The sequence below is a fragment of the Mesocricetus auratus genome, unplaced genomic scaffold (assembly GCF_017639785.1).
Source record: "Mesocricetus auratus isolate SY011 unplaced genomic scaffold, BCM_Maur_2.0 Super-Scaffold_100014, whole genome shotgun sequence".
NCBI classification, from domain to species: Eukaryota; Metazoa; Chordata; class Mammalia; order Rodentia; family Cricetidae; genus Mesocricetus; species Mesocricetus auratus.
The window spans coordinates 66,731,662-66,744,888 of record NW_024429197.1 but is presented as its reverse complement, the minus strand read 5'-3'; the positions used below and the strand labels follow the sequence as shown (position 1 = coordinate 66,744,888).

The following is a 13,227-nucleotide window of genomic DNA, read 5'->3' as shown; positions in this document are numbered from 1 at the left end:
AAGGGGGACACTCCTCCATTGCTGGTGGGAGTGCCAACTGGTTCAGCCACTTTGGAAATCAGTGTGGAGATTCCTCAGAAAAATGGGAATAAACCTACCACAAGACCCAGCAACTCCACTCTTAGGCATATATCCAAAAGATGCCCATTCATACAACAAAGAGGTCTGTTCCACTGTGTTCATAGCAGCTTTATTTGTAATTGCCAGAACGTGGAAGCAACCTAGATGTCCCTCACCTGAAGAGTGGATAGAGAAAATGTGGTACATCTACACAATGGAGTACTATTCAGCAGAAAAAAATAATGGAATCATGAGATTCGCAGGCAAATGGATGACACTAGAAGAAACCATCCTGAGTGAGGTAACCCAGTCACAAAAAGAGAAACATGGCATGTACTCTCTCATATATGGATTTTAGACATAGATCTGGGGAGTGCCAGCCTACAATCCTATGGCCAGAGAGTCTGGGAAACAGAAACTTTATTTAGTGGCTGATCGAAGAAGTGGCAGACTCCTTGGTTAAGTACTGAGCTGAACTCAAGAAAGCCAGTAACAGAGAGGGAGGACTGATGATCAAAGGGTTTAAGACTGGGCTGGTTTAACCCCCAGAAACAGCTGACCAGACAAAGGTTAACTCTTGAATCCCAGGCATTAGCCTGGGAAGCCAGCATGGGACTGATCAAGACCCCCTGAATCTGGGTGTCAGTGAGGAGGCCTAGGGAATCTATTGAGCCTTGGGCAGCAGATCAGTACCCATCCCAAGTATACACACGGACTTTGGACTCCAATAGAACAATGTGAGGTGCACTCTCACCCAGAACTCTTGGGAAAGGGTCTAGGCCCTGCCCTATATGAAATGACACACTATGGACACCCCCATGGAGGGCCTCACCCTCCCTGGAGAAAGGAGAGGATAACTGGGGGGTGAGGGGAGGGCACGGGAGGAAGGGAGGGAAAGGGAGAGGGACCTGGAACTGACTTGTGAAGCAACCTTGATTCTTATCTAAATTTAAACTGGAAAATAAAATTAAAAAAAAAAAAGAGCTGAAATACAACATACCAATTTCACTCCTACTTATATATCCCAGAGAAATCAAAACACTTTTCCACACATCCACTGCGTGATGCAGCTCACAGGCAGAGTGCTTACCTAGTTAACACAAATGAATTCCCAGGCTCAATCTCCAGTATTAGGAAAAACATCCAGCAACCACTGACTTGGGGGTGTACTGGCTGTATTATATTCACAAAACCATGAACAGAAATGTTCATAGAAACATTACTTATACTAGATAACTGTTGAATGTTCATCTATTCAGGGAAGAATAAATACAGTGTAGCATCTATACAATTCAACAAGAAAAGGTATGCATTATTGATATATATTAAAATATAGGTGAACTTTGAAAATATGCTATATGAAAGAAGTCAGATACATGCACAGTGATGGCTATTAGGACATTTGAGGTTAACATTTCATATATGTATTAGTATTTGATTGCAAATTTGTAGAAAGGAAAATTGCTGTGATTTTTATACTCCACTTTCACTTACATCCTACAGAACTCAATTCATCACTGCAGTGTACTTCGCTGAAGGAAGTGAAGACCTAGAAGAAAAGCCCTTACCTATTGTGCAATTGCCTGTAGAAGTCACTGCTGAACAAGGGCAGCGGCGGCATTCTTTAGTAGCATCAGGACTCTGATAAAATCCATCTCTGCATTCTTCACAGTGATCCCCTTTGCTATTTTCCTGGCAGTTTAAACAAGCACCTAAAAGAATCAAATTACTGTTTCAGTGTTAAGGAACTTTCAGAAACCCTGCCTGCAACAAGAAGACCATAAAACTATACAGAAAAAATAACAGGAGTAGTGTTTGGTTTCTATTTTGTTATTTTAAAAAAGTAAAGAAAAAATATTTATGGAGGGAAACCACCCTCTTCTGACCTCCCTGAGCTCCAGGCACAACACACACACACACACACAAACACACACACATACATGCAGGGGAAACACTCAAATGATAAAACAATAAAATAAATACATCTAATTAAAAATAGTTGTCTGTGTATATGCATGAGTTGCCTAACTATGTTTCTACCCACCATGTATGTGCAAGTGCCTCAGAGTGCACAAGAGGGATCTGGTGCTCTTTGAACTGGAGTTACAGGTGGTTGTGAGCTGCCCAGTGCAGGTGCTGGGAACCCAACCTGGTACCTGGCAAGAAACAAGTGCTTTTAACTGCTGAGCCATCTTCCAACCCTTCCTGATTAATTACTGAACTAGCCTTGTCTATGAATTTAATGTCTCTAATGAGAAAAAAGTTGGGTGCATGATTATAGTCACAATCTGCATTATTGGTTAATTGGCTACACACTAAAAACAGACTTTGTACAAAGAAAAGTTATGTTAATAGAAGAGTAAATAAATTGTGGCACTTTCATAGTTTGGATTTGATGGTCAAATAATGAACTACCTATGTACACAAACAAGCATCTTAAAGACAGCACTGGTTGAAAAGAAAACTAAAGAATGGCACATTGATCTTTGAGCATGGAGATCAAGGGAGATGCAAATCTGACAACAGCACATACATTGATTGCATGTAAGGTAAATCTGGGTGAGATCACTCAGAGGGAAGGTACACGTGCAGAGGACAAATGTGATAAGCTCCAAGCTCCAAGGCACTAGTATAGAACTCATTAAGGGAGATGGAGCACAGCTGACGGAGAAGGAAAAGTAGCCGCACAGGAAGAAAGCCAGGAGAATGTGGTATCCTGAAGCAAAGCAGCTAGCTCCTGAGCAGTCAAGGGGGCAGTGAGTCAGGCTGCTGCAGTCTCTCTTGCGCAGGACACTACCAAGAAAAAAAAGGGCCTTGAGTTCTTAAAAGTAAGTCTACCATCTGAAGGAAAAGTTTGCAGTTAAAAAACAATTGACTCTCTTATGTTTTCATTTAAGGAAAATGTACTAAATAACAAAAATCTGGAAACAAGTGAAAGAAGAAGAAAAGTGCCCCTCATTTCTAGAGACTTGGGCTTTGTCATCGAAGCAGTCTAATTACATGGTACTTGTCATTTTACAGGCAGATTATTCACATTGTCATGTAGTTATTTGTCATTCATAAAAGCGCTGCAATGAAGCCGGGTGTTGGTGGCGCATGCCTTTAATCCCAGCACTCGGGAGGCAGAGGCAGGAGGATCTCTGTGAGTTTGAGACCAGCCTGGTCTCCCGAGCGAGTTCTAGGACAAGCTCCAAACAATACAGAGAAACCCTGCCTCGAAAATCAAAACAAAACAAAAAAAAAAAGCGCCGCAATGAAAGCATTCTAATAGGTGCTAATTCTTGGCTGTTTATTATGATCAAGGCACTGCAGATATACAATTGTATTCAGTTTTACAATAATTTACTAGGTGGTTCTGATTTTCTAGGTTCCTAATCATATATTATCCAAGTAGCAGGCTTTTTATTATCATAACTACCAGTCTGATGAGCATTTTCTTTTTTAACAAAAAACTTTTTTATTAATTTAGAATTATTTTCTCAGAAGGCTCCTGAAAATAGAATTTCTGGGTCAAATATTTTCAAGACACTTTTTACACCTATTGTCAAAAATTTCCAGGTGATATTTTCACCAAAATATTCTTCTGCAAAAACAAGAACTTTGAAAACCTAAATCAATGTAAAACAGAGATTCCAAAACTAGTGGGAAGAACAACTGTGCAAACATACAATGTGGCCACCAGAGGGCAGCCATGTCACAGCACTGTTGAAAACGCATTTGTGACTAAAGTAGATGGCTGCTCTAAGTCAGGTGCTCACTCCTTTGCAATGGATTCTACCTTATTTTATTTTTCATATGGTAAACCATTTGTTTCTTTTGTAAACCAGAATCATTCAAAGAATTTATTTTACTTTATCTCAGGTCAGTGTGGGAGCCGCCTCACTGTTAGAAAGAAAAAGAATCGTGTACATTGCTTTCTGGTACTGTAAAGGACCCAGGAACTAATGATTCAGCACAATGAGGCATTGTTACCTAATGTTGAGCCTCACTCTTCTTTTTCATGTTTTCTCCTAGTCTGTTCATTTATCCAACAAAGATTCAGTGAGTGCTCAGCATGTGCCGATACCTGTGCTAGACACTGTAAACATGGGCATGGGGCTGACGCTGTTCCTGCCCTGACAGAACGTACCATGTACTGAGTAAGCACATGAAAGTAAACATGTAAACATCAATTGTGACAACACTCTGAAAAACTGCATGTGCATGAGATAGTGTGTAGCAGAGGATGTTACATTTCCTGAGGAGCATCAGGAAATGCTAACCAATGGGTAAAGCCTGCTCTTAAGCTTATGCCATAATTTCCTAACTTAAATCATCATTAATTTGCAGTTTTAGATGGCTTCTTTTTAGTGCATGTGTATGTGTGAGCAGGTTCATTTGCATGCAAGTACACTTGTATGTGTGCACAGTGTATGCCAGAAGACAATCTCAAGTGTCACCCTCAGAATTGCTGTCCACTTCCTTTGAGATGAGAGTCTCTCCGTGGCCTGGAGCTCACCAATTACAGTAGACTGAATGGCCAGCAAGTCCCGGGAACTCTCGTGTCTCTTTCCCTGGCACTGGGATTACAAATTCATGGCACTGGGGCTGGAGAGATGGATGGTTCAGAGGACCCACATTCAATTCTGAGTACCCACATGGCAATGGTTCACAACTGTGTACGACTCCTGTTACAGGGGGTCAGATGCCCTCTTCTGACCTCCATAGGCACTGCACACATGTGGTGTACAGACATACATGCAGACAAAGCACCCGCACACATAAAACCATGCACAACATTTTTGCATAGGTGCTGAGGTTAGAACTCAGGTCCTTATACTTGCATAATTACTAACTGAGCTATCACCCTAGTCCTCATGATCTTCGCCCCACCCTGTGTGCTCGCGAGTGAGTATAGTGCAGTGCTATTTTCTAGTAAAATTTTGTCTCTTTTTACCCATTTTGTCTGATTTTTCTCTCTAATTCCTTACTATACCAATTTTAGTTATTTTAAAGTTTCAAAGTTAACATTAGCAACAGTATTACCCATAGTGCTGACTCCATTGCTTATAGTTTTATTACTTGTCAAATCTCACCATGTTTGTATTCTCTGTTATTTACTGTATGTCACACCTGATATATAAAAGAATCAAAGAGGGTCTTCTTTTCCTGTATTAGGCGAATAAGAGAAAGTGATGGTCTCAATTCAGTCAGGCGTGGGAGTGAGCTGCACACAGACTGCAGGTTTCATATCTGCCAGCTCACCTCTAGGTTTTCACTATTTCCTTGCACCACCTTTTGGATTAAGAATCTGGCAAATCACATTCATACAACAAGGACGTCTGTTTCACTATGTTCATAACAGCATTATTTGTAATAGCCAGAACTTGGAAGCAACCTAGATGCCCCTCAACTGAAGAGTGGATAGAGAAAATGTGGTACATTTACACAATGGAGTACTACTCAGCAGAAAAAAACAATGGAATCTTGAAATTTGCAGGCAAATGGATGACACTAGAAAAAACCATCCTGCGTGAGATAACCCAGTCACAAAAAGAGAAACATGGCATGTACTCATTCATATATGATTTTAGACATGGATCAGGGGAGTGTCGGCATACAATTCCACTGCCAGAGAGTCTGGGAAAGAGGTAGGACCCTAAGACAGATATGCATGGTACCCCAGAGAAGGGGAATGAGGCAAGATCTACTGATTAGATTAGGAGCATGGGAGGAGGGGAAAAGGAACTGGGAAAAAGAGAGGGGGAGAAGAGGAGGGGAGAGGAGGACATGGGGGAGTAGGAAGGTTGAGTTGGGGGAAGAATAGAGGAGAACAGGGTGAGAGATACCATAATAGAGGGTATTATAGAGTCATTATAGGTTTGAGGAGAGATCTGGCACTAGTGAGATTTCCTGAATTCTGCAAGGATGACATCAACTGGCAAACTAAGCAATAGTGCAGAGACTACCTTAAATGCCCCTCCCTGATAATAAGTTCAACTACTTCCTTATATGCCATCCTAGAACCTTCAACCAATGACTGATGGAAGCAGAGGCAGACACCCACAGCTAAACACTGAACTGAACTCCTGGAACCCAGTGACAGAGAGGGAGGAGTAATGAGCAAAGGGGTCAAGACTGGCTGATGAAACCTACAGAAACACCTGACCTGAACAAGGGGGAGCTCTTGGACCCCAGACTGATGGCTGAGAGGCCAGCATGGGACTGATCCAGAGCCCCTGAATGTGGGTGTCAGTGAGGAGGTCTGGCAATTTATGTGGTCTTTATCCCTGGCATAAAAATGGACTTTGGGTGCCCATCCCACAATGAGGGATGCTCTCTCAGTCTGGGCACATGGAGGAGGGCCTAGGCCCTGCCCTGAATGAAATGACAGACTCTGGATATCCCCCATGGAGGGCCTCACCCTCCCTGGGGAATGGAGTGGGGATTGGGAGGGGAGCTGGCAGGGTTAGTGGGGGGAAGTAGGAGGAGGGTAGGGAGAGGGAGCTGGGATCGACTTATGAAGCAACCTTGTTTCTAATTTAAATAATAATAAAAAAGGATCTAGCAGATCTTTGTCTCCTCACCTCTGAAAGACTTGAGAGATTCAGCACTGGCCACTGGGGCTTCAAACATTCAGATTCATTCCATGCATCATTAGAGTTTGACAATGGATTTTTAAAAATGTTGGCTGTATGTTTTAACAAGTCCTCTTCTCTCTAAAAGAATTTTGTTTCTTCAGCATAAAAAACTTCTGGCCTGGCTGTCCATTTCCTTTACAGTCAGCTTTGGGAAAACTGGTCTTGTTTTTAGGGCTCCTCTAGTTTCCAACTAGCCTGCAGGCTCCAAATGGCTGTCAAAAGCTCTTCTTCAAGTACAAATCCTTACCTTGAGCCAACCCTTACTCCCTAGCCTGTGCTCAGAACTGGCAAATCTCCCTTAGAAAGAAAGCATGTGGTGTACAGATACAGTCTGACTTAATTGTAGATATCATGAGCCATAACTTTCATGACTATGCCTAAGTAACTCTGTGCCCTTTTCTTATATAGTTTTCTTACACACTGCAGATTAAAAAAATAGAGTGGTACAGTAAATGGAACTTTAATACTAGACCTGTCTGATATCATCAGGAATGTGCTTGGCATCTTTGATACTAGCTTGAGATAAACTACCTACATTCCAGGTTTAATGAAAGTCACCTTTGTCCTTAACAGCACATAATTCACAACTTGCTGATCCACATTGTGAGGATGGGTTAATCTTGCTACCATCCTAGACAACAGTTGTGTAAATAAGACCTCAGTAAATTGCACTCTGAAATCCTGGATCCACCTGACTCTTCCTCAGGTCTCCTAGAGCCTCAGTTCTTTCACACAGGATTTCTCAAGTGAGCATGGTTCAGTTGGAGGGATTCTGACACATTTTTCCCAGTCTTCACTTCATTTTGTGTTGTTCTCCATACTTCTATAGCTCTTCAATCAACATACTTTTTGAAATTCATAAAATATCAAGTGGTTATAAAAGTATGCCTTATTATATCTACTGAAAAGAACAAGGACTTATAAACAATTTGAAAAGGATCAATATGTAAAGACTTCAAGATTGGAGGAATAAGTAATTTCATACTAAGGAAACTACATACCTGTGAGAGCATCACAACTGTTAGCCCGATCGTTGCACTGGCAGGGCAAGCAGCCTGTATTGTTAAAGCCATAATATCCGTCTTGGCAGCGGTCACACATGGAGCCAGTGACCCCCACTCTGCACTGGCACTTCCCAGAACTGCAAATAAAATACAGTAAAATGGACAAAACTTAAGCGATTTTCAAAACTGTATTGTCAAATGCTCCAAAAATCATCCCAACAAAGCCAAGAGTTTCTACTAGATTCTACTTTCCAGAGGCATAAAATGTTTTTGATGGCTTGTGTTTGATTAGTTTTGTTTCCTGGAACCTGGTCTCACTTTGTAGCCCAGTCTGGGCTGGACTTCACTATGTAGCTCAGGTTTGCCTGAAGTCATAATCCACTTGCCTCAGTCTCCAAAACTGGATAACTTCATGGATATAATTCAGCTAATAGAAGTGAAAATAACACTTCATGGCAGTTCCATCCTTTATGCTTGGATACTTTAAAGCACACGGCAAAGGACCCATGGAGATAGGGAGTTCCCAGTGTAAAACCTTTCTTTAATGAGCACTGGGGCTTATCGTACCATGGCTGTAAGTCATTTCAATATTATCCCACTGCTCTACATGCATCTGTTCCAATTTGGAGAAAATACGTCAGTCTACCTGGCTTCTGGCTCATAAATGTGAAGGTTAAGAGCTTGATAAATCAGCTCATGCCTTTTTTTTCACAGTACTTGTGAGGCTGAGGCAGGAGGATCTCTGAACAGTCTGGTTTACAAAGCTAGTTCCAGGACAGTCAGGGCTGTAACAAAGAGAAACCCTTTCTCAAAAAACAGCTACAGCAACAACTACCAAAAACAAACAAAACAGATGTTGACAAATGAACTAGTTCACACTCATTTCTAGACTAGTAACTTTATATAATTCTCTATTCCAAATCTACAATATATTTAAATCATAGTTCTGGTAAGATGGAGTTCACAATTAAGTAATTATAACTGGAATGGGGGATGCCTGCTGCATTTTATACTAATTGTTAAGATTTTTATTTTTACTTATATGTTTGTGTGTCTGGGCATATGTATATGTACATGTTTGTGGGTACCCATAGAAGCCAGAAGACACTGGATATCCTGGAGCTCAGTTACAGGTTATTGTCATGACATAGGTAATAGAAACTGAACTCTAGACCTCTGTAAGAGCAGCAAGTACTCTTAATCCCAAAGCCATATCTCCAGCTTCTGCATTAAATCCCATAAAAATTCTAGGCTAATCAACCAACCCCTCAAAGTAAATAGAAAGGACTTAAAATGTTTACTTAGTAGACCACAATTTCTATTTCTTTTCTTTTCTTAGATGACCATTATAAGAATAATAACAGTTCTTCCCAATCAATAAAACATAAAACTTTTACATTTTTAATTTTTTTGAGACAGGGACTCTCCGTGTAGTCCTGCATATCCTGGAACTCACTATATATACCAGGCTGGTCACAGAGATCCTCCTACTTCTACCTCCTAAGTACTGAGATTAAAGGCATATGCTATCACACACAGATTATTATTTTTTTCAAATCAGGGGCTTCTGTTGAATGAATCAAAACAGAAGCTAGGGACATTCATTGCTGTGATCCACATAAACCAGCCTCCCACCATACACAGGAGGAGCAGCCTCTGTTTTAGGAATTTTATAATCTAATGAGAAAAAAGCTTAGTATGTTGAAAGAATATAGAACAAATTACACTTGGGATCAAAATGTAAATATGGAGAACCACAAGATCTCTGTGGACCAACTAGAGAAAACTTTCATCAAGACTTATCACAATTACAGGGACAGTGCTCTGTAACAGACTATTTTAATGTACATCATGATAAGTGTGTGTTTCAATTCAAGGATTACATATGTAACCAACTTGGTAATCTCAGAAATGTAAAAACACCAAATTCCTGGTTTGTTGTATATGTTCAATAAATACTTGATGAATGCTCAATAAATATACAGATTAAAAATTGGAATTAGGCACTGGGAAGAGGAAAAAATTAAAAACACTAATTACCAGGGTTCTTGGGAGAAAAGTTAAAGTATTTTCTCTTTGCCCCATCTTTTCTTCAATTGTAGTGTGAATCCAACAGAGTCTGGTAAATCATTGGCTAACCAGATTGAAATACCCCAACATTCAACAGGGATACTAGTTTTCTTTGATTGTCTTGTTTTATTTGAAGACAGGCATTCAGTAGGTCATCCAGTCCAGGCTGCCCTCTAACTTTTTTTCAGCCTTCTGAATGCTGTGACTACAAGTGTGCATCACTACACTTGGAGGAAAATGTCTTTCTTTATATGTTCATTCTAGATCTCAAAAATTTAGACTTTGTCTGAGCAGATCTTGGCAGCAGTCACACTGGATAGGAGACAGTTTAACTGGAAGCTACATTTAAAACTAATTTTTTTTTAGAGATTTAGCTGTTAATAGTGATTCCCTAAGGAGCTGTTGGTTCAGTTCAGCAGGTCAAGCTAAAACTATTAATACTTACACAGCTCTTAATGCATGTCAGCTAATGCAATTCCCTGCTACCTATCCACTGCAATAAAAATAGAAGTTCTACATTTGAAGATTATTAGGACTCTGGACTGAATTTTGCAGAAGCAATATAACTTTTAACCATGGATACTCTACTTGTAGTTTACAAATCTACAGGATTTATTTATTTATTTATTTAAGATATGCTTCTCAGTTTCCTATGCCCCTAGTCCAACCAGGAAGTTTTACCTTCTACCCCTAAGAAAATATTTTAAACAGAGTTGAACTTTGTTTCTTTGGTTAGCATTGATTGCCAACTTCAGAGGCTCCGGGATCATCTAGAAGGCAAGACTTGAGGCACACCTATGAGGGATTATCTCCACTATGTTATCGGAGGTGGGAAGACCCATCCTCAAAGTGGATTGGGTTCTGACATGCAGAAAAATGAGAAAGGTTGCTAAGTAGGAGCATTCAGCATCCTCTGCTTCCTGACTGCAGATGCAATATGACCAGCAGCCATAAGCTTTGGGTATCAGAACTTTCCCACCATTATGGACTGCAGCCTGGAGCTGAGGGCTGAAATAAGTCCTTTCTGCCAGAAGTTGCTTTTGCCTGAGCATTTTATCACAACAACAGGAAGAGTATCTAAGACAGCTTTTCTCTTCTGCTTGTCATGGTTATCTGAAGAATTGACAAAAAAGGAGTAGTAAAGTACAAAACAAAAGTTAGTATGGTTTTACTCAAATAAATCTAATCTAGAAAAGAAAGGTCAGTCTTGTGTTAATATTACATACTTACCACCTCTCAAATATTGTATCTTAAAAAATCATGTATTGAACTGCATTTCTATTTAAAGCTACCTAGTATATTCAGACATACAATTTCCTAGCAAATATGTGATTTTACAGAAAAAAACTAAAATGGAGGCATTCTAAAAGCAGGAATAATATAACAACAACAACAACAATAATACTATAAAACCAATGAGCCTCTGTGTCAAAGACCTATGTTAATAAATACTTTCCTCATTCTCCAGGTAACTAACTATTCCAGGTGGAAGTCATAATCTTTAATTTGCTATTGACAAGGCAGAGTTATTGTTTACAGTGAGTTGGGTTAATTGGTCACTATCATTCTGTGGATCAGATGCATCATAGCTCACTGCCTCTACAGTTCTGACCAGTGATTCTTGTCTATCTAGTATAGAGTAAATATTATATCTTCCTTACTATAGTAAAAGTCAAATGTTTCCCAATAGAAGATGAACAATCTCCTGTTTGAAAACCTGTGGTAGGTTGGTAATACCCAAGGTTCGCAGAGAATACAACAGCAAATATTTAGATATTCAAGTTAGATGACAGTTTTAACCTTTTTATTATCCATATAGATGGTGAGCACTGCACTTTTATAAAATCCAATAGATATTTACTAAACACACCTCTTAAGTAACTTTGAAAAACATAAAAGATGCCCCCAATACATATCTAGTCTTACTCAAAGATACCCCAAAGCTACTAAATTGTCTTGCAAAGAAAATATGCATTCATCACACTTGAAACAGGAAGATCTTGTGATTCAGCAAGAAGTGATCACTTAAGCACTTCTATATGTGATGAAACAACAAAGAAATATCCCTTGTACTAAAGATGGCTAACTGCATTTTATTAGCCAAGTTTCAAGCATTCTGAAGTATTTATGAAACAGGTTTGCTCTTCATTCCTCTAAGACATTGCTTAGTATATAAATGGATCAGGAGTTACTTCTGAGGATCAACCATGACACAATGAATCATAAACATCCCATAGCTATGATATAGCCATGTTTCCCGAGTTGTTGCTGCCTCTTTAACAGCAATTCTCAACTTGTCGGTCATGACCCCTTTTGGGGTCACATATCAGATATCCTGTGTATCAGATATTCACATTATGATTCATAACAGTAGCAAAATTACAGTTATGATGTTACAATGAAATAATTTTATGTTTGGGGGTTACCACATGAGGAACTGTATTACTATAGAGCTGCAGCATTAGGAAGGTTGAGGACCAATGGTCTTTAAGGTGTTTTCCCATTAAAATTCTGTTCTGGGCACTCCAAACACCAATGTCAGCTGGAATCTTTCTGCCTGGAGAATTTACCCGTTAGTTACTTATTTTAAAACCAACCAGAGTTAACTCCAGGAATCCTGATGAGGCCACTGATTGAATCTATATATCACACCTCACTTTTCCTGGGTAGATTTTTAAAAAAAATAACAGGAAAGGAGGTGCTTTCTTTTCACTTAAAAAAAAACAACAAAAAACAAGGGACTCAAGAGGGAAGTGTGCTTGTGAGATCTGCACTATAAGTGCCTTTCTATCATGTTACTCATAGCTCACAGCCAGTTTTGGAATGTATATGAATTCAACCACTCAACTAACATAAAGCTTTGTCTGTGTGACTTCTTTTACAGAATAGAGCCACACATCACCCCCCTTTCATGGGCTCCCTGTTACAGACTGCTGAATGCTTTCTGAAGCAAAGGTCAATGATATAAATGCAGGGGAGGAGCTGTAAAAAGACTGGTTGTTCTATCCATAGAAAGAAATGAGAGAATTGAAGACTAACAGCTTCATCTCTCTAGATACAGGAAGGGCACATTACTCCATTTTGAACAGAAATCAGAAACCTTACTATAAGATATGCTAACAAGACATTTAAGGTAGAATTTGTTCCTCTTGTGTTATTTCCTAGGGACTTGAATTTCTAGCAAACTGTGAACAATGTACAGAGAATAAGCTTACTCTACATAGGGAAACTGAAAATATACTCCACATATCTTTAACTATCCAAATAGGATTTTAGATTTTATTGTGGTGTCAATGTTTAGTTATAGAATTTGTACAATCATTGGTATAAATAAATATTGTAAGGCTTTAATACTTAAAAATATATTTCTTCAGGAAGGTTTAGTGCCAAAAACTCAGTAAAAGTTTTAGAAAGTTATTTCATAGGGCTGGTGGAATAGCTCAATTTGGAGAGCACACAAACATGTATAAGGC

General features: G+C 39.4%; 1 protein-coding gene across 1 annotated transcript in view; it reads right to left on the bottom strand.

Moving 5' to 3' along the window:
• The window catches only part of Megf9 (multiple EGF like domains 9), a 107,148-nt gene that overhangs the window by 16,382 nt on the left and 77,539 nt on the right, over positions 1 to 13,227 (bottom strand). Inside the window, exons 3-4 of the mRNA XM_005075103.4 lie at positions 7,682 to 7,821; positions 1,629 to 1,772 (exon numbers count right to left, since the gene is read on the bottom strand). Coding sequence (XP_005075160.1) covers positions 1,629 to 1,772; positions 7,682 to 7,821 — 284 coding nt within the window. The remainder of the gene's footprint in view (positions 1 to 1,628; positions 1,773 to 7,681; positions 7,822 to 13,227) is intronic.